Source organism: Gracilinanus agilis, chromosome 4 (genome assembly GCF_016433145.1).
Source record: "Gracilinanus agilis isolate LMUSP501 chromosome 4, AgileGrace, whole genome shotgun sequence".
In the NCBI taxonomy this organism is placed as follows: Eukaryota; Metazoa; Chordata; class Mammalia; order Didelphimorphia; family Didelphidae; genus Gracilinanus; species Gracilinanus agilis.
This window is the reverse complement of record NC_058133.1, coordinates 288,138,678-288,164,469: the sequence shown is the minus strand read 5'-3', so window position 1 is coordinate 288,164,469 and position 25,792 is coordinate 288,138,678. Positions and strand designations below refer to the sequence as shown.

Here is a 25,792-nt window from a genome sequence, read left to right as displayed (position 1 = left end):
CAGTAAAGGCAAGACCCTGCTAATGGAGCATGATCTAATTTGAGTTTCAGAACTCTCCAAAGTCTAGGGAATCCAGAGAGACCTTGGGACAGCTTGGACCTTATCAGGATCCTACAGACACACTCTGTAGGATCCTACAGTGGAGGCAGGAGCCTGGACTGGGCATCTTAGCCTATTTAGTCTGAATATCTGGTTGGATATTGTCTGGAATGGGTTCAAATGGTTTCATCAGGACTGCAAGGAGTTCTTCTGGAATGGTAGCCACCAGAGCTGATAGTCACACTCTACATCATTGCAATTTAAACCTCCACGGTTATGTCTATATTATATCCTAAATGTCCAAAGTGAACACTGATAACTAGCAATGCTTACGAAGTCAGCTCAGGAACATGAATTCCAAGATGAACAGTTAACTTTCAATTGCTCCGTGGCCACAGATGGCATCCCTAATCTTGGCCAGCCATCTCACTAATTCCTTCTACTGGTGACTTGAGAAAAAGAGACAATCCATCACAGCCATTGGGGACATAACTCCAAGCACTGAGAGTGGCTAAACAGTCTCAAATCTATCTACAAAGAATGCTATGATGATCTCATCCATGTCAATGACAATAATAATAGTTCATGTATGGATAGTGTTTTAAGGGTTGCAAAGTATTTTGCATATATTGCCTCATTGGATTAATAATAGCTAGCACTTGTATAGGGCTTTTGCTAAGTACTTTACAATTATTATTTGATCCTCACAGTCCCCCTGGAAGGATGGTATTATTATTCCCATTTAATATTTTATTAATTTATTAATAACATAATTAATAATATAATGACATAATAAGATGAATTAACACATTAATTACTAATATAATTAATGGTATAATTATATAATAAAATGAAATAACATTATTAATATGCTTAATAATATAATCATATAATAAAACAAATCAATACATTGATTATTAATACAATTAATAATATAATTATATGATAAAATAAATTAACACATCATTAATATGATTAAAAATATAATTATATAATAAATCAATTGATTATTAATGTAATTAACAATATACTTATACAATAAAATAAATCAATACATTAATTAATAATATAATTATATGATAAAATAACTTAATAAACTAATTGAATTTGAAGAAACTGAGGCAAACAGACATTGTCTTGCCTAGGGACATACAGATAGTGAGAAACTGGATTTGATTATTGTTAAAACCCTCCCAGAGAGGAGCTACTACAATCCCCATTTTTCAGATGAGAAAACTGAACCTCGAAGAGTTTAAATGATTTTATCAGAAGTTATGTAGCTGATGATCAAGGGATCATAGGTTTAGATTTAGATGGGATATCAGAGGCTTTCTAGCTTATCCCATATTTTTTTAGTGTGGGAGATGAAGAAACCAAGGTTCAAGGATAATGGACTAATCAGATATATATGAATATAAATATATTTCATGTCATATACATCATATAAATCTATCTATCTATATGTGTGTGTGTATATATATATATATACATATGTATATATATATATATATATATTTAGCATCAAAGATGGGCTTTGAATTGATCTTCTGTCTCTCAAGCCAATGTCCTACACCACACTGCCTCTTTATGGGTGTTTGAGGAAGTATTCACCATTCTAAGTCCAGCCTCTGTGTAATATCCCAAAGGTTGTAGGCAAAGCCCATTGAACTTAGAGTAGGGACCACAAAGAAGGTCATTTGAAAGTCTTTTCTTCTCCCTTATGGGCAACTGTTCTCGGTCCCGAAGTGGCTTTTCCATCAGTTTATTGTAAATGAAGCAGGTAAAAACTGGAGAGGAAAATACAGCCTGTTTCCATTTCTGAGATCTCGTGGTTTTTAAAATCTACCCTTTCAGGGCTTGGAGATAAAAAGGACCAAACTTTTCAAGATGTGTCAAACACTGCTGGAGACCACACTGTGTTCCCTTTCAGAACAACAGGCTCAGGTGTGGTTAGAAACTGAGGGCAGGTGGCATGTCACCTGCCCCTGGATCCAGGGGTGATACCCTGGGATTGCTCATCAGGGAACTAACCACAGAGGTGCTGACTTTTATAGTTAGACAACTGGCAGGAGCCGTCGACTCCGGAGTGCCAAGCACTTGATGAGAATTGGCACAGCGGGAGAAGACACCTTTCTAAGGAAAGGCCACTCACGTGTGGAAATGACTGTAAAGCTCCTGCTTAGGGATTCCCTGGGGCCCAGTTCTCCCTTCTTGACTCTGATAACACTCCCATCTAAGGACAAGAAACCATTGAAACGGGTGATTGAAAGCAACAAGTCTTGCCTGCATAAGGAAAGCGTACTGAGTCTCTCTTAAGGGAGTAATCCCTAGGCTGGCGGCTCGGGTAACAGTGGTGCGATTTGCTGAATGCAGCTGTTTGGGAGAACAAGTTAACAATGTGCCTTGCCTCAGCAGGGGTCTGTGTAGCTCCTTTGTGGGAAGGCAAAATGCTTCTCTTCAAGCAGAGGATCTTAAACTCCCCCCCACCACCACCCTTTTTTTTTTTTAATAATTGGCCCTTTTGGCAGTCTGGTGAAGGACCCTTTTCTGAATACTATTTAAAACCCAATCTAATAAATGTTTATTAAGTGCCTAACATATGCCAGGCACTGTGCTAAGCACTTTTTAAAAGGCAAAAAATAAAATGAAATGTATTGGATCAAAAAGGAAAACAATTACATACATGATATAATATAAGGATCTATTATATAAGGTATGTAAATATAATTTCTATATAATACATAAAAGAAATATATATGTGATAGATAAGTCATCTACCACTTATATGAAGATTTTGTATTTCTTTTTCCTACCCCCGGAAGGTGGGGGGAAGATGAGAGGGAGAAAAAAAACAAATGTTTTATAAATGAAAAAGTAAAGTTTTATTAAAAAATTCAGATCTCGAATCAGGAAACCCTGATTTGAAGTAACCTTCCTAGCAGTACCTTCCTCCCTGTCTGCTTTGGATGGTTAAGATAGAAGATCATCAGGTTTTGTTCATTTTTAAAAGCTATTTGCTTAGTTGATATTGCTTATCTGAGCATTTCCCTGCCCCCTCACCCTGACACACACACAAATACATACATACACACATGCATGAGCGATAAACTCCAGTGACTATTGCTTCTAGGATCAAATATAAAATCCTCTGTCTGGTGTTCAAAGCCCTTTGTAACCTCTGTCTGTTCCTGCCAAGATCCCTGTATCTTTCCAGGTTTCTTCTACCTTAAATTAACCCCACATACTCTGGGATTCCGTGACACTGCCTTCTTGTGGTTCCTCAAACAAGACACTCTTATCTCTTTACTCAGGTCATTTTTTCTGGTTATCCCCTATGCCTGGAATGTTCTCCCCACTCCTCTCTGCTTCCTGACTCCCCTTCTTACTCCAATTAAAATCCCACCTTTGACTAGAAGCCTTTTCTGATCCCCCTTAATTCTAGTGTCTTCCTTCTGTTGATTATTTCCAGCCTTTCCTGAATATAGCTTGTTTGCAAAGTAGTTATTTGCATGTTGTCTTTCCCCATTAGACTGTGAGCTCCTTGAAGGCAGGACTATCTTTTGCCTTTCTTTGTAATCCTAGTGCTTAACTCAGTGCCTAAAAGATAGTATGTGCTTAATAAATACCTATCCTTGCCTACAAAAGTAGGCATGATGCCTCATTGCTTGGATGTACAATCTTACAAAGTTCTTGTATCAACTGTGTTCAGGGGGATTGTCAGATCATCTAGAAGAAGAGAGGTTACTTCAAGGAATCCTTAGTTGGAAGAGACTCTCAAAACTGGGAGCAACTTTCATGTATATCTGGTCCAATTCACACCCAATCATTAATCCCTTCTATAACACACAGGCACACACAAATAATCATTGAGCTTTTGCTTATAAACATCTACTTGGGGAAATATATTGACTAATGAGAAAAACCATGTCACTTTGGGGCAGCACCAATTGTGAGGAAGATTTCCCCTACAAATTCAACCAACCTACCAGTTCTCTACCAGTTCAACCAACAAACCAATTCTCTAATTGGGCTTTGTCTATAACCATTGGGGTATTTCACAGGATACTGGACTTAGAATGGCGAATACTTCCTCAGACACCCAAAGATGCAGTGTGGTGTAGGACACTCTCTTGAGAGTCAGAGGATCAGTTTAAACCTCACCTTTGATGCTTACTATGTATATGACCTTGGATAAGTCCTTCATTCGTTCTAGGTCTTAGTTTATTCATCTGCAAAGGAAATGGGATAGGTTAGAGAGGTTCTGATATCTCATCTAAATCTAGCAGAAACCTATTATTCCTAGTTAGACCATCTGGGACAAAGCAGAACAAATCTAACATCCCTACCCTCTGACAGTCCTTTGGCTGCTTGAACTCAATTTAAGTCAACAAGCATTTATTAAGCACCTTCTATGTGCTAGGCACTACGCTAAATGCTAGAAATACAGAGAATGGCAAAAATAGTCCATGCTCTCAAGGAGTTCATAACTGAAAGGTGGAGCTAACTCACCTATTGTGTCACCCCCTAATCATGATCTTCTTCAACTTTATATCCCCACTTATAGCTTTAATTTTCTAAATTAGTTTTTTTTTCTAAATTCTACCTATAGTTTCCCATTTTATCCTCCTATGGAAGTAGAGAAAGTTTAATCCTTCTTCCATAGCATGGTACAGTGGCAAGAGAGTCGAATTTAGCTCAAATCCCAGTTCTTCTACTCTCACTCCCTGCCGTCTTGGGCAAGTAATTTGACATCTGGGCCTCATGTGAGGAGGTTGGGCTAGATTGACATTAAGGCCCCATCCAACTAAAAATATTTATATAAATCTGTACTCCTCTGACAACCCTTCAAATACATGAAAACATCATTCCTAGTTGGGTCATCTGGGGCAAAGTTATCATGTTCTTCCCAATCTTTTCTCTATTAGGATTAGCCTCTTCACTTTCTTCATTCAGTCATTCCTCAGATGCCATTATCTCAAGGTGCTCATCATCCTGATTGCCCTTTTCTGAATGTTCACTAGTTTATTAAGTCCTGCCTAAAATGTGGTGCCAACAAATGAATGTGATACTCCAGATATGTTATAACCAGGTCAGACGACAGACTCCTAGAGTCTCCGCCTCTCGATACAGCCCTAGATTGTGCTGGCATTTATGACTATTATATTACACTGTTGAGTCACATTGAGCTCACAGTCCAGTAAAACTCAGAGATATATTTAAAGATGACCCGCTCTCTTACACTTGTGAAGTTGGCTTCTTGCCTGTAGACCAGGATACTGTCTAACTATAGGGAGCCCCTCAATCAAAAATAGCTAACCATTTGTTTTCCAACTAGAATTTCCCCTCAAGTATATGATTATATTTGATAGCCTCTCTTCCAAAAGTCCATTTCTTATTTTAACTTCATATTATTGAACATGTGGTTTCTTTCCATGCATGTTATCTCCACTCTTCTATTCTCTGCCTTTTTTTTTGCCAATTCAAAAGTGCCCCTTCCCATTTTCCATTTCTCTCAGGATAAAGTTTATAAATAGTATTCTCCAATTATTTCCTGTATCCTATATGCTAGGTTCTATACTAGTCAGTCCATTTGGCCTAGAAAATCTTTGCATGAGCCATAGAACCTTTCTCATCAATGACAACCTCACATTGTGATGTTGAGGGAAAATTATTATTAGCAATAAATTACAAATTAATTAATGAGCAAACATTTATTATTGGGAACCTACAATATTCCAGGCATTGTGCTGACCATTTGGGAATACAAATTCAAAAGTGAGACAGTTCTACCCACAAGGAACTTATGGGAGAGATAGAATGTAGGATCATGGACTCATAAATTTAAAATTAAAAGGGAACTCCAACTCTATCTTCTTGTTGTTAAGGAAACTGAGACACAGAGAGATTAAATGAGTTGCCTAATGCCACACAGATTTGCTAGCTGGCAGAGCCAGGAATCTAACTGGATTTTCTAACTGGATTTTCAGATGGAAAGTCACAGGGATTGTGAGTAGCCATAACACAATTAGTTGTCATCTCTTTTCAGTGACATTAGTTGTTCTTCAGTTGTTTCAGTAGTGTCCAACTTTTTGTGATCTTGTTTGGGGTTTTCTTGGCAAAGATACTAAACTGGTTTGACATTTCTTTCTCCAGCTCTTTTTTCAGATGAGCAAACTGAGGCAAACTGGGTTAAGTGATTTGCTCAGTATTAGACAGCTAGTAAATGTTTGAGGCCAAATTTGAATTCAAGATGAGTCTTCCTGAATTCAGGTCAGGCACACTAACCCCTGAGTCACCTAGCTGCTCCTAGTTTAACAATTAAAAGAGCCAGTAACCAATGTTTGATAGAAGGGAGCTAGAGAAAGTCTATGTGGTGAGTCTCTCTCCCAGCACTCCCCTGGGGCCGAATATACACTGAGAGACTTTAAACTGGGTGACCTGAATGGTTGTGCCACCACACAGAAGTCGGGGGCGAGGTTTCCCTACAAGAGGAGTTATATGGTACCCCAATCTGATCCTGAATAAGGACAGGGTTCTGAGGTCAGTTAATTTCACAGTGGGGGGGGGGGTTGGCTTCAAGATGGAGTCAGCCAGACCAAGCTGTGGTTCCCCTCTCCCTTGTTGTCTACTCAGGAACTTTGGAACACTATTGACTATTGAATGACTTTTTATTTTTCACAAATCAGGGATTGGGGAAAGGGGTGAAGGGCAGAGGGATTTTGGGGTGCCCTCTTCTCTATTTCAATGGGGTCTGTCACTTAGGAGGGAACCTTAATAGTTCCCACTCCTAAGCTTCTCTCCCCTTTTCTCTTTCTCCTTCTATTTCTATTTCTATTTTTCTGTTTTTATCCTTTTCCATAATTGTAAGTTTTGACTGAAAAGGGTCTCTCAGTATGGTTGGGTAATGGGTGAAAAAGACTAAGAGATTGCTCCCAAAATGGAGTCCAAACTTAGCTGACTTGATGGTTGGAGTCTTGATGGGTGAGATGCAATGGAATGGCTTTGATCAGGGAATCAGGGTTTCAATTTCCAAAGAACGATTCTCAGGAAGCCCTCAGCACTGGATCTGAGCTGGGAATATCCACCTCCTCCTTCTTCCCAGTCCTCTACTCGAAGACCTCTCCTCTCCCTCTTCCTTGGAGAAATTCCCAGAATCCTCTCTCGTCTCAACTGTCAGCAACTGCCTTCTCTGGTTCCTTTGGACCTATCCCCCTTGCACAAATCCCATCCTTACACTAGTAATAGTTGCATTTAGGGGCCAAAGGGGAATGGACTGGTTAGTATAATATCTATGGAAGCAGGACAGATAACAAGATAACCCAGATTGAGCTGAGTGTGGCTTCCATGGCTTTCTTCTACATGGCTAGATGGGATGTGAAGAATGGTTTGGAGCCATATAGTTATAGTAAATTAGATGAGTTTTCATTCATCAAAATGTAAGGGTTAACTTAATGGTTGGACAAAATTTTATGCAATTATGTGGTCGCCAATATTTATTATATCTCGAGTCAGAAATTTATTTACAAATATTTAGAAAATATGGAGAGGAAACAATAAAATAGAGAAATGTGAAGAGGTTAGAAATGTTATCTATCCTAATCCAGACAGAGATTACTTAGCTCTCAACCAGTAAGGTTGGTAGTGAGTAACCATGAGGCCTCCTTCAAGATGGAAGCTAATCTTTCCAAAAACTAGGAAAGTGGTCAGACTTTCACCTATCCCATGAAGTAGTCCAAGTGTCAGAGTCCAAGTTAAAGCTGAATGCCAAGCCCCTGATCCAAGCCGAAGTCTCCAGCAAAGCTCCTCCAAAGACTGTCTCCAGAAGATATTCTCTTCAGATTATCTTCTCAAAGACAATCTGCTCTGAGGGAGCTCAGGGCTTGCTTTTATGATGCTGAAGGTGGTGACTCTTATCAAAGGCCTCTGAAGGTGTCAACTCTGCTCATAGAATTCACAAATTTGGAATCCATACCTCTCATCCTCTGAAGGTGTAAACTCTTATCAAGTTTCTGGAGTTGTCACCTATTTTAATAAGTGACTTGCAAGATCCTCCATCTAGTTCAAGCTTTTTGCTGGTTCAATCAAAAGGTAGACAAAGGAGAGTTAATCCTGTCTTCAGACTAATGAGGTACTAAGTAGGGGTACTTAAGTTAGTGTTAATTCAAGATAGACCATAGAGTAAAGAATTCTTTTTCACACAACATACTGTGATAGTTTAGTCCAGTGGTTCCCAAACTTTTTTGGCCTACCACCACCTTTCCAGAAAAAATATTACTTAGCACCCTGGAAATTAATTTTTTAATTTTTATATCAATTAATAGGAAAGATAAATGTACCCCCCTCCCCTGGATTGCTGCAGCACCCACCAGGGAGCATCCTGGCCCCCACTTTGGGAATAACTAGTTTAGTCCAAAGGCAGAGTGCAAAAATGAATGGATTAATTCTCCCAGGTTGGGTGGGTGATGTGAAGTTTGGTTTCTGTAGCCAGAGGTTTCTATTCTTGGTGATGAGAAAGGTTTATTGTAACCAGGCATACTGCAAGATGGGTAAGTTGTGATTTCATTTTGGATGGCTGTATGAGAGTAAAAGAAAAAAGTCTCAAAAAGAGATGCAAGATAGTAGAATGGAATGGAAAAGTACTGGGAATAAAACCAGAAAAGTGAGATAATTTCTTCTTTGAAAGAGCTCAAATTCTAGTTCAGGGTTCTTTAAAGTTTTTCAGTAGGGCAGATGGCAAGACTGAGGGATCCTCAGGATCTCTGTGGAATCTCAGTGGTCAGGGAGAAGGATGGTGCCACTGGGGAAAGGTTCTGTTATTCTGGTGGGCCCTCTGGCACCTTATGGCAGTCTCTGATTGGTCAGGGTTCAGGGTTTAACAATAATTTAATAATAACCCTTTTCCTTCTATTTAACTGTTAGCTTTGTGGTAGGCTCTACAGCTTCTCAGTTAAGAGTTTAAAAGCTTCTGATTCTTTTAGTGGTCGTTATCTTACAGGTAATCGAGGACTTCTCTTTGAAGTTGGAGATATTCAGGAAGGCCTAGAACTCACCAATACTACCCCTGGTTACAGATGGCAGATTGTCCCCAACGCCAGCTCTCCATTTGGATTCTGGTTAGAAGAAGGGCAACACTTCAGGTATGTGATAGATTTTTGGGAAAATGTGGGGGAGCCATGATGTTACAAGCAAGAAGACTTTCACTGAGAAAACAGAATATGCCCTTTGGGGTGAGGATTAAGTGTGGGCAACATTGAGATTTTAAAAGCATCATTTTATTTTTAAAGGCATTTGCTTACTTCATTGTGATAACGTCTGTACCACTTGACTGTGGGATATGTGAATTAGCCGTTAGTCAGAGATTTGCTGGAACCAGTTCTTAATGGAAGAGATAATTGTTAATTTTTTTTTCTTTTTTCCAAATCCTTACCTTCAGTCTTAGAATTGATACTAAGTATTGGTTCCAAGGCAAAAGAGTGGTAAGGACTGGGTAATGGGAATTAAGTGACTTGCCCAGAGTCCCATAGCTAGGATGTATCTGAGACTAGATTTGAACTCAGTATCTCCTGCCTCTAGGTCTGGTGCTCATGCCATTGAGTCATCTAGATGCTCCTCAGGATCTCTTTGATGTCAAAATTTCATGGACTAACACAAGATTATAATTAAATTATCAGTATCTTTCCTTTTGAGATAGTATGATATTGTAGATAGGGCGCTGGAATTAGACTTAGGAGAACCTAGGCTCAGACTCATCTTGAACATTTAATTGTGTGACTAGGCAGATCTCTTAACCTAGGCTCTATGAACTTGTTTAGTTAATTAAAAATACGATTAAAATATATTTTGATATATTTGATTTTCTTTGTAATTTTTTTGTATTTTATTTTATGCATTTAAAAAACTTCATTTTACGCATTTAGAAAAGGGTCTTAGAACTTTATCAGGCTTAGTGTTCACCAGACTGCAAAAGGGGTCCGTGATATGAAAAAAGATTGAAAATGTCTGACATACCTCTCTATGTCCCCCATGTCCAAATCTGGACTTTTCCCCTTTGCTGTGATACAGTAGTCATGTTCATTCCTACACCTGCTATCCCCAAATGTTTTAATTTGGTGTGGCATGTGAAATTGGAGTGGTGGGTGGCCAGTAGTGAGGAACACAATGAGACTATTCAACTGATGACAACCTTCAGATTCAGTATTTAAATAAGTGAATGCTATGGGGAGAGAATGTGATATAGAGGAAAGAGCTCTGATTCTGGGGTTGGAGAACCTGGATTCAAATAATCACCTATGACTCTAAACCTATCACCTCTGTGACCCTGGGCACGTTTCTTAACTTCTTTGGGTCTCAGTTTCCTCATCTGTAAAATGTGGGGATTGGCCCAAAGGGCTTCTGAGGTCAATTTTAGCAATTTAAGTTTAAGGCACTGTGATTGGTTCTGGGGAGACAAATACAAATACAAAATAATCCCTGCCCTCAGGGATGTTACCTTTGATTTGGGGGAGAAATTTGACATGGACAGAGAGATGTAAATATAATTTTTGTAAATGTATGTAATTTTGTAAATGTAAAATTTGAGGAATGAGAGAATCTAATTATTGAGTAGATCAAGAAATCACTCATTCAATAAACTTTTATTAAGCACCAGGGTGCACAGTGCTAATATCTGGGGGATATTGGAGTGGTGTTTGCCATTTTCTTATTCAGCTTATTTTATAGGTGAGGAAACTGAGGCAGAGTTTAAGTGACTCCCCCAGGGTCACACAGCTAGGAAGTACCTGAGGTAGCATTTGAACTCAATTCTTCCCGACTACTGTGTCACCTAGGGCAAATGACAAACATTGAAGGAGGTATAGAAAAACAGGGACACTAATATATGGTCCGTGGAACTGTGAACTGATTCAACTATTTTGGAGAAAAATCTGGAATTATGTCCAAAGGGTTATAAAACTGTGCATACCTTTTGACTCAGCAATACCTCTATTAGATTTATTTCCTAAGATGATCAGAGGGAAAGGAAAAGAATCAATCTATCCCAAAATATTTATAGCAGCTTTCTTTGTGGTGGCAAAGAACTGGGAAATTGAAGGGATGGCCATCGATTGGGGTTTGGTTCAACAAATTGTGGCATATGATTGTGATGCACCTGCACCATAAGAAATGATGAGCAGCTTAATTTTATTTATTTATTTTTATTATTTTTTTTTAAACCCTTGTACTTTGGTTTATTGTCTCATAGGTGGAAGATTGGTAAGGGTGGGCAATGGGGGTCAAGTGACTTGCCCAGGGTCACACAGCTGGGAAGTGGCTGAGGCCGGGTTTGAACCTAGGACCTCCTGTCTCTAGGCCTGACTCTCACTCCACTGAGCTACCCAGCTGCCCCGAGCAGCTTAATTTTAAAAAGACATGGAAAGACTTATATGAAGTTATGTAGAATAAACCAAACAGAACCAAGAGAACATTATATACAGCAACAGAAATTTTGTTTGAAGAATGACTTATATATGTCCACCACCAGAGAAAGAACTGATAAGTAGAAGTAAGCATGACATATTTAATATACATATGTATTATAAGGGGAGAGAAGAGAGGGAGGGAGGGATGGAGTTATCTAGGTGTTTTAATGTTACATAATGAGTAAATTTTAAAAAGTAGGAAAAAAAGAAAGAGGAGGTGGACTTAGAAAACTCATCACTTCATCACAGGGGAGGTAGATCTTTACCCACTAAAGAAAGTGATGACTCACCCTGCTTTCAAATGCCTTAAAAAAGACAAAAGGTCCTGGAGAAGATTAGAAATGGACTGTTTCAACCTAACTTTGGAAGGCCCAGGGGCTTGGGGAAAATGATTTCACATAGAAATATTACTAATAATTAATATAATTCAACATTTATTTTCCTCACCTGTAAAAAAAATGTTCTGTCAATATTTCTTGAAAAGGTAGAACTCCAGTTGAACTTTTAAGGAAGATAAAAATCCTGAGGTGACAGCTAGGTGGAGTAGTGGAGAGAGCACTGGGTGACAAGAAGACACCTTTATGAGTTCTAATTCAGAATAATACTCTTACTAGCTATGTGACCTTGGGCAAGTAAATCACTTAACTCTGCTTCAGTTTCCTCCTATGTAAAAAGAACTAGAGAAGGAAATGTAAAACCACTCCAATATATTTGCCCAGAAAATCCTCCTCAAAATGGGGTCACGAAGAGTCAGACATTACTGAAAAACTTGAACAAGCAACAAAAATTCTGAGAGGCAGAGATATGGAGGGAATGTATTTCACACTTGTGAGGTGAGATGAGTGGATTAGGGGTTGAGTTGTTGCACAGCTTGTGTGAATTTATATGCTTCTATCAAAGGAACATAGATTTTGTTTTTTATAGTTATGTTATGTTATTTATTTTATTTTTTAATTGAAACTTTCTATTTAATTAATTAAGTTAGAATATTTTCCCATGGTTACATGATTCATGTTCTTTCCCTCCCCTCCAACCCCGCACCACCATAGTTGACGTGCAATTCTACTGGGTTTTACATGTGTCATTGATCAAGACCTATTTCAATATTATTGATAATTGTACTAGGGTGATCATTTAGAATCTACATCCCCAATCATATCCCCATCAATCCATGTGGAAAATAGATTTGAAACAAAAAAAAACCCCTTATTTATAGGTCATCAATTCCAAGCTCCAATATCTCTGTCTCTGTCTCTGTCCCTATCTCTCCTTCCTTTCCTCTTTTTCTCTTTATCCATATATCTACAATATAAGGAAAATGAAGGTTAGGAATGGACTCTTATGTCCCAGAGAGGATGAGGAAGGACTGAAATTTCCAGAGTCTGGTACTGAAGCAAGACTTCAATTTGAAAGGAGCAATGAATGTAAGGGATGGATGGCAATAGGCACCAGCCAGGAAACAGTCTTTATAGGGGAGAAGCTAGAACTCTGTATATTAGAGAGCCCAGATTTTCTTGAAGCAACAAGTCTTCATGATCCAAAACACAAATTTAGACACTCATATGCACATAATCAAATTTCACATGCCTGGCTCCCAATGTCTCTCTTCTAAGTATTACAAAATAGAAGATATAGTAGATAGGGAGAGGACACTTGGCTTGACTTGGAGTCGGGAGGATTTGGGTTCAATTTCCACCTCATACACTTACTAGCTATGTGGCTCTGGGACAGTCTTTTAACTTCTCTATGCCTCAGTTTCCTCATCTCGAAAATGGAGTTGGACTTAGTGGCCTCAAAGGCCCTCTTCCATTTTAATATCAGTTGTTGTGATGTTAGACTTGTGGTCTGGCAGGGTACATTTAAGTGCCCAAGTCCATAATCATGCTGTTCTTGTAACATATGAATGGCTCATGATTATGCCCTCAGAGGAAGAAAAATCTCCATTTATGGGGTGGGTTGGTTGGGATCCTAGCCCTTTGTTGGCTAAAGTCACTCTCTCTTTTATATGGCTCTCAGAGATGCTTGTATACCTTCATGCCATGTGAGGTATGTGAGGATGAGCGGAAATGCCAAGGATAGGGTTAACCAGAGGTGCTTGTGAGAAATCAGATTAGGTCAGCAAGATGTGATCTTTAACAGAATAAAAAAATACCACCTTTATAAATAAGTGTCCTCATTTAGCAGATGGAAGCTAGAGAAATGGAATCAGTAAGGATCATTGATTCCTCTCTATCTGTTTTTTAACCCAAGTACTCCAGCCTTCTGAATGAGCAATCTTGATTCAAAGTTTGCTCCTTACTGCTTGGACCTTTCTCTTTCTTTTCTCTCACTCCCTGGAGGCATAGGCTTGAGAAGAAGGTCTGATCTTGTTGCTACAAATGCTGTCCTGATATTACTCCCTTTATGTGAGTGCGTGAAGGAGGAAGAGCAGGGGAATATTGGTGGTGGGGAAGCCCCACCACCTCCTTCCTTTCTCTGTGTTCTCTTTCCTTTTTTGTCACTGGAGATGAACAAAATAGTTTGCACAAGTCCAGGCTATTCTTAGCCCATTTATAGGAGAAGTTACATTAGGGTATTGTGAAAATACTCAAATTGGATTCATTTGTACCTGGCATGAGAAGCCCATTAAAAGCAAATGGGTGTCACTGGCTGAAGACTGGCTTTACTGTTGTATTGTACATAATGGAATATTATTATTCTTGTCTAGACCTGTGACTTTGTAGATTTAGGGAACTCTCTCTGCCAAAGTGTATCAGCAACTGTTCTGTTATTTATAGTAAGTGACACTTGCCTGGGATCACGTAGCTCTAGTATATGTCAAAGGGAAGGCAGGGTGGCATGACAGAAAGAGTTGTAGGTCCTGGGTTTGAATATCATCTCTAAAGAATTCCATCCATATTATTTTGGGCAACTCATGGAACTCCCTTCGGCTTTGGGCTCCTTTTCCATAAAATGCGGGAGTCAGACTAGATGACCTTTAAGCACTAAGTCTATGAACCCAAGAACCCAGCTGGCCTGACCTATCGTATCTACTACAACACATTGCTTCTTAGCATATTATCGTCCTGTAAGAGATGATGAATAAGAAGAATTTAAGGAAATTGGGGAGAATTTATATGAATGGATATGCTGTGAATTAAGAAGAACAAAAATATATCTGCTCACAACAAAGTAAATAAAAAAATCCCTAAAAAGAAGTAAAATTCTAAGCCACTGAAACACCAAAATAATTTTTCAAAAATGAAACAGATATCCCTCCTCTCATCAGAGAAGTAGGGGAGGACTAGGGCAGAATATTACATACACTGTCAAATGAGATCACTGGTTTGATTAGTTTTTGCTCAACTTTTCCTTTTTTTTTTTTATAATCCCCCCCAAACCATCTCTTTTTCTTTTTCTTAATTTCCCTATTACTGTTAAGAACATCACAACAGTTGTATAGACAGCTAAGAGGCATAGTGAATGAACTATTGGGCCTAGAATCAGGCTGAGTTCAACTTAACTTCAGCTACTCACTAGCTGTGTGACTCTTGGCAAGTCACTTAACTTGTGTTTGCCTCAGTTTCCTCAACTCTAAAATGGAGCTAAGGAGAAGATAAGTGACTCCATGAATAGCATGCCAGGCCCAAATTCAAGAAACTCATCTTCTTGAATTTATATCTGACTTCAGACACTAGCTTTGTGACCTTGAACAAGTCACTCAATCCTGTTTGCCTTAGTTCCTCATCTGTAAAGTGAACTAAAGAAGGAAATGGCAAGCCACTCCAGTATCATTGTCAAGAAAACTCCAAACGGGGTCATGAAGAGTCAGAAATGACTGAACAACAATTATGAAAATGGAGATAAAAAGTGTGCCGACTGCCAGGGTTGTTGGGAGGATCAATGAGATAATAATTGTAAAGCACAGTGCATGGCACATAGTAGGAATATAATAAATGTTTGTTATCATCAACCTAGTCACCCATGCTTACAATTTAGCTATTATCCTTGATTTGTTATTCTCCTTCCCCATTCATAACTAATCTGCTGCCAAGGACTGTTGATTTTACCTTTGTAACATTTGTGGAATATGCCCACTTCTTTCCTCTGATACTGTCACTATGTTCATCACTTCACCTCTGGATTGTTGCAACCACCTGCTCATTGTTCCCTGTCATAAGTATCTTCCCATCCCAGTCCATCTTCTACTTAGTTGTCAAAGAGATCTTCCTAAAGTGACCATGTCACTCCTTATGACTCTTCCAACTCCCCCAACTCAGTCAGTTCCAATGACTCCCTATAACTTCCAAGATTAAATATAAAATGCTTTTTTGGCATTCAAAGCTCTTCATATCTTTTACCCTAGCCTCTATCTTTCCAGGCTTCTTACATTTATACTCCATTCCTTCCTCCTTCCTTCTTCCCTATATAGTCTGCCCATTCCATTTTCTGACTGATCATTTTTCCTGTCTCTCTCCTTTATCTGGAATGCTCTCTCTCATTTCTGCCTTAAAACTTCCTTGGTTTCCTTCTATCTTTGCTAAAATTCTACCTACTACAGGAAGCTTTTCCATATCCACCTTAAATCTTCCCTCTTGATTATTTCCAACTTTTACTGGTTATAGCTTGTTTGTACATAGTTGTTTGTATGCTGTCTAACCCAAAAGACAGTGAGCTCTTTGAGAGATTGTACTGTTTTTTTGTCCATCATATAATCATTGATTAGCTCTGTGCCTAGCATATAGTAGGCACTTAATAAATATATTAAACTAATTATATGAGAAGATTCACTTTTAGGATAGTGGGCACTGATAGTGGGATGGGTCACCATGATATAAAAACAAAAGGCAGTAACAAAACATTCTTTTCTCTCCTTCCTTCCTTCCTTTCTTCCTTCCCTCCTTTCTCATGACTGGGCTGGAAGCTTTAAGCCTAGTCTATTTCTACATGAGTGATTTTTAAGACAATCCAATCAGGTGAGGTAGGAATGAAGCTTTTATTCCATATGACCAATAAGTAGAACAAGAGAAAAGAGATAACGTATGTGAAAGGATTTGGGATTTGGTTCCTCCTATGACTGACATTTCCTCTACCTTCCAGGGCTCGGCTCAGTGGATTTTTTGTTGCCCCAGAGACAAATAATTACACTTTTTGGATCTGGGCAGATAGCCCAGCTTCTTTGTACTTCAGTCAGTCAGAAGATCCAGAGACCAAGGTATCCTTTTCTTCATATTCCCTCTGCTCTTTCTTCTTGGTCCTACTAACCCACCATCAATTCTCAAAAAATGCCACAATGTGTGACCCTAGGCAAGTCACTTGACTCTCATTGCCTACCCTTACCACTCTTCTGCCTTGGAGCCAATACACAGTATTGACTCCAAGAGGGAAGGTAAGGATTTAAAAAAAAAAGGCCACAAAACCTTCATGTTCTTGGTGAGATGACTCAGTATAAATAGTCTTGTTCGGAATACTGATTCAGAAAGACAATCTTGGGAGCTCTCTGCCTCCTGTACCTTTTGTGCCTTGGTGATCTGCGAAACCCTCTTTGGTAAGGTAATGATTATCCTCAAAGGTATGGAAATTGTGTGAATTGGAGGTAGAATCCTCAACCAAAAATCAGTGCAGGGTTCACTGTGTCATTGTCAAAAGGTGGTGTTTTCTTTTCTTTTTGGTTTTGATTTAAAATTTTAATTCACTGCTATGGAAACCATATGATATCTAAACTATTATAACAGGAGTTGGGGGACCTGGGTTTTAATTGTGACTCTGCCACTCTGTGGCTTTCTGTGTTGATCTGATCTTAGGCAGTTGACTTAGCTCCTTGAGTCTTGTTATAATGAAAAGGTGTCCTACTAGGGAGATATGGATATAAATAAGACAGATCTATATCTCTGTATTCTCCCTAGGTGCTGGTGATGGGGGAACACAAACCCTAATCACCCTTGCTGGATGTTGTAATTTCCCCTTCTAGATAACAGTTGCCCAGGAAGGACCCCAAATGGCCAGGTGGATGGGTAACCCTTTCAGGTCCCACCTGGGGTTGGATCATTTATTAATATTGGGCTCTGATTAGCCTTGGATCACGTTGTTCATCTGACTGCATTTGCTCCCTCCCCAAGGGTCGTGATATAATGACCACTCAGGAACGTACTTATTAAATACTTTATCTATGATCTTAATTAGGGAAAGGAAAATCAGGATACAGATTGGGGATTGGAGACCCTGGAAATCTAATATCTATAATCTATAGTCACTCAGGACTGGAGGCTATTGATTCAGTAAAGCTGGAGCTATTGTTCTTCACAACTTCTCTGGTTCAGCTTGGCCACTGCCAAACCAGAGAAGTGACAGCCCTTACAGCAGCAGTGTTGATGATTTCCTCTCAGCTTTCTTATTTTCAGTTTTGTTGATGTGTTAGCCTTCACAACCTTCAGGAAGTATCTAAACCTTACCACCCTCTTCTTCTCAGACCTCCCTTCCTCTCTTTCACCACCCAGGGACCCAGAGACCTAAAGAGCTATGATGATTCAGATACCTAAAGATCTAGGGAGATTCAGTGAGAGAATCAATGACCAACAGTCAAAGACCCAAAGATCAATGGTCAAAGACCCGTCCCAGATGGCTGTTAGGGGTATTTATACGCTCAGGCCAATCGACTTTTGTCCCTGGCTCATGGCACCTGGGAACATTCCAATGTCTCCAACTGTCTCCCCTGTCAATCAAAGTGAGACCAACATTTCCCAGGGTTTGAATATAACAGTCTCAATTCACTTATTTATAAAATGTGAGGATTGTGCTAGATGACCTTTAAATTCCTTTTAGATATGAATCTACTATTCTTTAATCCTAATGTCTCTTCCAACTATAAAGTCAGTCTAAAATATTTGCTAGTTGGTTAGAGTGCCCTCATGTGTTTCTACCATGTAATGTAACCATCTATGCAATTCAAAATGGCAGCTTTTGTTTTTTCTAGTCTTGTTTCTATTTCATTAGTGAAGTTCTGAAGAGCAATATACAGTCCTGGGTCTATTCTGGCTCACCCAAACTAGCTACACTTGGATTCTTAATTTGGCAGATGTATGATAAGGCCGGTTTTTCTTTTAGGCATGCTTGTGAACAAGAAAAAGCAAACTCCGAATCACAGAAAAGTGGAAAAGGACCTTAGAGGCCGCCTAATATAGCCTATTCATCAATAAAATTCTCCTCAATGACATGTGCAACAAGTGTTCATCTAGTCTTTTTTTTTTTGAAGATCATGGGTGAAGAGTAACTTACTATGTAGCCATATGAGATAGTGAATAGAATGCCAGACTTGGATCCAGGAAAGACTGAGTTCAAATCCTATCTCAGATATTTACTGACTGTGTCTTTCTGGGCAAATCATTTGATCTCCTTGGCTTCAGTTTTCTCATTTATAAATTGAGGGGGTGAGATTTAGGGATTTATATGGTTCCTCCTAGCTCTAAATCTATATTTTCCAGCTGCAGTCACTCTTGCTTTTGGATAGCTCTAATTGGTAGGGCAGTTAGGTGGCAGAGTGGATAGAGTGCCAGGCCAGGAGTCAGAAAGACTCTTCTTCCTGAGTTCAAATCTGGCTTCAGACACTTGCCAGTTATGTGACCCTGACCAAGTCATAACTCTATTTGCCTCAGTTTCCTCATCTATAAAATGAGCTAGAGAAGGAAATGGCAAACCATTCCAGTATCTTTGCCAAGGAAATTCCAAATGGGGTCAGGAAGAATGGCACATGACTATTTTCAATTGAATAATAGCAAAAATTGGTAGAAAAGTGTCCCTTACCTAATTCCATTTTCTTGCAACTTTGCACTTTGCCCCTCTCCATCGAAAGATTTAAAAATGCTCAGGACAGTGAACAGAACTGAGAATAATTGGACTTTTTTGTGACAAGGCTCTGACTAGTTTGCCATTCTTTAAGAAATTCCAATCTTTATCCATAGTACATAGGAATTAACATAGTCCTTGTCTTATAATCATAGATGGTGAACCAAAATCTCAGAGGTCATCTACTCCTAGTTTTTTTTTATTTTACAATAGGGAAATTGCAGCCTCAAAGGGCAAAGGGACTTGTCAAATATCATGTAGGATTATAGATGGAGGCAGAAAGTACTTCAGAGATCATCAAACCCAACCCCTTCATGTTAAAGATAGGGAAACAGATGGAAGAAAAGGGACTCTAAACAACTAAGGAATTTGCCCAAGGTCACAAGATAGTAAACAGCAGAACTAGGATTTGAACCCAGGCTTCATGTTTCCAGGCTCCCTGTTTAATGTTATCATGATAAAGTCATCATCCTCTGATGTCCCTTTGTGGTTTTCTTGGCATCCTAAGGGAAATGAAAAAGAAGAGACAAATATGGAGACATAAACTATCTACATTTCCCAGGAGTACCTTTGATATGCCTCTTATGGATGAACAATCTGGCTTTCCTGTCATTTTAAGGAGAGGGCAACCCAAATGTTTTTTAAGAGGGTGTCTGGTCACTTCCTGATTAGAGATGAGAGGAGAATCTGAAAACTCAAGAGTTTTTATTTTGGTGTGTTTATTTGGGAACAGATGAAAGTAGCTTTCATTCAGACTGGCACAACTGACTGGTTTGATTCCTGGGAGAGGAATGGCCATTTGGAGGCCTGGCAACAGAAGTCCCTGAAGTTGGAATTGTTGGGTGGGGCAAAGTATTACTTGGAAGCCAACCACTATGGCATAACTCCCAGTCATGGGATGAGCATCGGGGTCCAAATCCACAACACCTGGCTGAATCCTGATGTGGTCAACAGCTACCACCGTGAGAAGCTCCAGATCCGAGCCATTGCTCAGAGGATCCCAGAGATACAGGTCAGTTTGGCCTTTGGAATTCATTAGATTTAAACCAAAGCAGGGGCCCAGCTCTGAAAATAATATAGGAGGGGCAGCTAGGTGACTCAGTGGAGATGGGAGGGCCTGGGTTCAAATGTGGCTTCAGACACTAGCTGTGTAATCCTGGACAAGTCACTTTACCCCCATTGCCAAGCCCTTACCCTCTTCTGCTAGAATTGATGCTTAGTATTGATTCTTAGAGAGAATGTAAAGATTTAAAAAAAGAAAGAAAAAAAATAATATAGGACTGGGGTTCAGGATTGTGCTTTCATCCCATTCTTACCCATTTTTAGATCAGCTATGTGACTTTGGGCAAGTCACCACTCTACTTTCAACTTCATTAATGTGTAAGAGATAGCACCAGCTCTGTATCCCTTATAGGCCTATATTGAAGATAAATGGGATGACAGTTGTTAAAGCATCTTGCAAAAATATTTCTGGGTGACGTGGTATCACAAGCCTATAATTCCAGCTACTGGGAAAGACTGAGGCTGGCAGATCTCCCGCACTCAGATATTCTGAACTGCAATAGTCTGTATTAATTGTGTATTTGTACTAAATTTGATATCGCTATGGCGAAACTTATAAGAGGTTGGGGATTGAAGAAGGAGGCTCAATGCACTCTAAAGAAGGGCAAACTGGCCTACGTTGGAAATAGAACAGGTGAAAGCTTCCACCTGGATCAGTAGTGGAAGCAGTCCTTGAGAAATTTCTGAGCTGCTATTGTGAGCAAAATGAGGAGAACCATGTGAAGAAAGAAAAGAAGGAAAAGAGAGAGAAATTGAGGGAAGGAGAGAGGAAGGAAAGAAAGAAAAGAAGGGAGGAATAAAGAAAAAAGAAAAGAAAGAAGAAAGGAAATGAGGAAAGAAGAAAAAAGAAAATATCATTTATAGGATCATTGTATTGTTTTGCTTGGCTTCTCTTGGGTTTACAACTAAGTTACTGGTAAACCTTGTCCTGCATGCCTCCACTGAGGGAGGCTACAACCAAACCAAATGTCCATCGGATTCTTTGATCTGTAGCCACTGCATTCTGGCTAGGACCCAGACCCCATGTCCCTTAGTGTGGGTTTGGGCAAGTCACTCAAGCCTTTCTGGATTTTGGTTTCCTCCTCTGTGAAATGAAAATAGTGGACCTTTTACTCTAAGGTACCTTCTGGCTTCCTTTCAACAAAAGTTAGCCATTGAGTAAGAATACCTCTTTAGTGAGGTTTAAAGAGCTCTTGAAATAATATCATTTGGAACCAAAAGTCTCAAGACAAGATAAATAGACATATAAAATAGAAAGACAGGCCCAAAAATTTATGACAAGAAAGGTAGATGGAACCAAGATGCCTGTTTTTTTGTTATTCTGTCATGTCAGATGCTCTGTGACCTCATTTGGAGTTTTTTTGGGCAGAGAGACTGGAGTGGTTGGCCATTTCCATCTCCAACTCATTTTACAGATGAGGGAACTGAGGCAAACAGAATAAAATTACTTGCCCAGGGTCACAAAGCCAGTAAATGACTGAGGCCAGATTCTGACTCCAGACAAGATACTCTCTCTGCTGGGCCACACAGCTGCCAAAAATTGCCCCTAAGTTTCTAAATTATGAATGAATTTTAAATAATGAAATTCAATTCAATTCAATTCAATAAATACTGATTGAGTATTTAATAGTGTTCCAAGAAATGGGCTAGGCTTGGGGAAAATCAATACAATATCTCCTGAAAGATAAATAATAAGGTTGATTCTGTTTGAATTAAACATTACTTTTTGGGTCTCTTGCACTTTCAGATACTGAATGTGACTGGCACAGGAACATTTTGTCTCACCTGGGATGGTGTCTCCAGCCAGCCAGTGCCTACGGATGCCGCTGCTGCTCAGGTGTGAGCTTACTCTTCCTCCATATCACTGCAACATAGTGGATTTTCTGCTGATTTTCTTTTTACAATAATAATTCCACATGTTTTTCTTTTCAACAGATCCAAACAGCAATAGAGGAACTGCTCACAGTAAAATGCAAACTGGAACCACTTTCAGCTCAAATTCTTCTCCGGTTTGGATTTGAAGAAGGTACTGACTTGGCTTTGGTGAATTATAAGCCATCTCCTTTCCAATTCTGTCTTCCTAGTTCTGTAAAATTATAGGCATAATATTTATCTTCTCTGAGGATGCTGAAAAGGTTTCAGTGAATATATCAGGCCAAGATCATAGTGGAGAGAAGTTGTTAAGGGACAGAAGATGCTATTTTGATACAAAGAAAGGTGGTTTGTTGTTCCTTCATCTTTGAGAAGGTGAAACACCACAGACTAAGAGAAAGGGCAAAGAACAAATATGGGAACCTATGACCTCTTGGGCTCTTTAGAGTTGTGTCTATTATGGAGGAAAGGGTTACAGAAGGAAACAATCATAATCAATTACTATATAGTGTGGATTCTGGAGGTGTATTTTTAAATAAGAAAGTGGTTTCTAAGCTTTAGACTTAGAAATGAGGTGGCTCAATGGATAGAGTGACAGGCCTAGAGATGGGAGGTCCAGGGTTCAAATCTGACCTCAGACACTTTCTAGTTGTGTGACTCCCCTGACAAGTCACTTAACCCAGATTGCCCAGCCTTTATCACTCTTCTGCCTTGGAACTCAGTGTTGATTCTAAGACAGAAGATAAGGGTTTATATTTTTTAAAAAAGAAGGAATGATAACTAAATCATTATTTAACTACAACACATCCTCTAGATTCATACCCCTAACTTCCACTCAGACTGATAGACTGAGTCCCCAGAACATGGCTAACCCAGAGGATTCTAGGCATAATCTTAAGGGACTAGAATTTTTAGTAGTTATTCGTTAGTTCCCACCAATGTCCTTCCCATTATCAATCTACCATTTGAACTTGGTTAGCTTTTAGAAAAAGAATTTGCTGAGAAAATATAGCTAAAATAGTTGTTACAGAGCAATAACCTTTAAGCCAGAGGCACATTTTTCCTCTGAACACCCAACGTCCCTGGGAAAGTGGGCTCTAGAATAAAGGATGAAGGAAGTGAACCACAGAGTTAGGAACGCATGGACCCAAGAGGTTCTTCCATACTCCTGCCCTGGGAATCTTTTTGTCCCCTTCTGTAAACCTCGTGAAATTTACCCTGAAAGTACAACTCTCCGCTGGATTTCAAGAATCAGACATAGATCATCCCTATCACAAGGTCTCACTGTCCCTGAAACTACTTATATCCTCGGGTGACTTTTCCAATGAAAAATATCTTTTACCCATCCTTGGGTACTTCCTCTGTCGTTGGCCACTGTCACTTCAGTATTTACAGATTATTTGTTAGTAGTATTATTAGCATTGCCTCTGGAAGACTCTGCCAGTGACTGATTCTGGTTTCTGCTGGATTCCCTGATGAATCAAATGGGTCTTCCAAACCCATCTGGTTTTCTGGACACTCCCTTCTCAAAATAATCATTCACCTAGCATCTGGAAATAATAAATAAGAATGACTTAACCTTTACAAATGGCAACTTAACTGTCAGCACATGGTACGTTTGCCTTTTTCCTTCCACTTAATATAAGGAAATAATAAACACAGATTCTGCCATTACCACTTACTAGATTTGTGACCATGGGCAAATCACTTAACTATGTCTTTTTTTTTTTTAAAACCTTTACCTTCTGTCTGAGTCACAACTCTAAGACAGAAGGGCAAGGGCCAAGCCAATGGGTTAAATGACTTGCCCAGGGTCACACAGATGAGGTTATGTGACTTGCCCATGGCAAACAGCTAGTAAATGAGAAGCAAGATTTGTATTCATTCTTTCATGATCCTAGTGAAAAGAAACTGAGCTGCCATGTGTTCTAGGACATGTAACCAGTAAGTAGGAGAGAGGGCAGATGCCTTTCCCCTACCTAGCCTCGGAGCTCAAAGCTGCCTTTGCATCACTTCACGGCAGCAAGAAAGAGAAACTCTGGGATCTGCAGCTTTTAAGTTTTATATTTATATTCTGTACTAACTCGGTTGGTTCCAGGTTTTCAACTTTTCCATCCCAGAAGATTTTTCATCATTATACAATACCAACCCCTTTGCCATTCTTGACTAGACATAGGCTCACTGAAATTTCCACAGGTTTGGATTGGAAGCAGACTTCAAGTACTGAACTCCTTTACTGGCTAGTCACCCTTAATATAGAACAAAAACACTGTCATATTCTCTCATGCTTTTTATTAACCAATTTATGCAAATAACTTTTTAGCTTTTATGCTATTCAAATAAAACTAAATTTATTTTTATGTCTATGTGAAAACCTTGACATATAATACAATGTGATACGTGACATAGGTGCCAATAAAATAATTCATAATTTTTATGTTGATAATTTATATAATTGCAATAACCTCATTGATATGATAAAAGAGCTTATTATATTGTACTTAAGAAAATGAGTGATACTGAGAAATATTATAGATATTTTATCATTTTTAACTTCCATAAAAATTATTTGACCTCAAGTTTATATATTTCGTAATCAAATATAACAAGCAGCATCACAATACAACAGATATATGCCATAATTCTAGTCCAATGTCTGTGATGGCGAGTGCTTATATCTACATAAAGATTTGACATAATTGAACTCAAATATGACTTTGTAGATATTGATTAAATAGATGCAATTTATTTTTATTTATTGTTGGGCTATATTTACTGTAACTTGGAGTGAATTTACCATATTAGTTTCTGTATTTATGTAGATTTGATTTGAACTTGTATTCTTTTGTTGAAAAAAGTAGATCTATTAAGAGGGGTATTATATTTGAAAATGATGAATAATTTTGGCCATTGCTTTGCCATCATATCCTCCCCCAAGGCAACCCTTGGAGGTTAGAAAATGCAGAAATAAGTTGATTTAAACTTAATTTAATTCAAGAAATCCTTATTATATGCAATTAATTATGTTAGGCACTCCAGATATGAAGAAATTTGGTTCCTTCTCTCTTTATCTCTATCTCTAATCTATAAAGGGTTTATAGATTATTAGGGAGTAACATTCAAGAGTGTGTGGGAGCAAGCTCAAAATAGCTAAGGTGAGTCAGTTGTTAAATTTTTCAGTGTGAGTGTTTATGCTTCAGAAATGGGCAAAAGTCAGGACTTGAGTTACCTATACTTAAAGTGATGGAGAAAATAATTATAAAAATTAAACTTAAATATAACATGAGAGTATGTAACATAAATATATTTATTATATTTGTTATTATAATATACATACTGTGCATTAAATTTGAATTATATATGTTATATTTATACATTTTTTATAAAATATAAACAAGTAGAGCATATAAGATAGAATGTAAGTACAAAGGAGAAATCCTAAAGAATTGTTCTAAGTAAACTTGTTAAGTGAGAAAATACTTTTGAATTTGAAAGTATATTCTCTTCTTTTTAACGTGTTCTCACTCAACCTTCTGCTCTTC

General features: G+C 38.7%; 1 protein-coding gene across 1 annotated transcript in view; it reads left to right on the top strand.

Moving 5' to 3' along the window:
• Window positions 1-25,792, top strand: part of PKHD1 (PKHD1 ciliary IPT domain containing fibrocystin/polyductin) — a 685,806-nt gene that overhangs the window by 25,507 nt on the left and 634,507 nt on the right. The window contains exons 4-8 of the mRNA XM_044675345.1: window positions 9,018-9,176; window positions 16,575-16,689; window positions 20,050-20,328; window positions 22,126-22,215; window positions 22,314-22,404. Coding sequence (XP_044531280.1) covers window positions 9,018-9,176; window positions 16,575-16,689; window positions 20,050-20,328; window positions 22,126-22,215; window positions 22,314-22,404 — 734 coding nt within the window. The remainder of the gene's footprint in view (window positions 1-9,017; window positions 9,177-16,574; window positions 16,690-20,049; window positions 20,329-22,125; window positions 22,216-22,313; window positions 22,405-25,792) is intronic.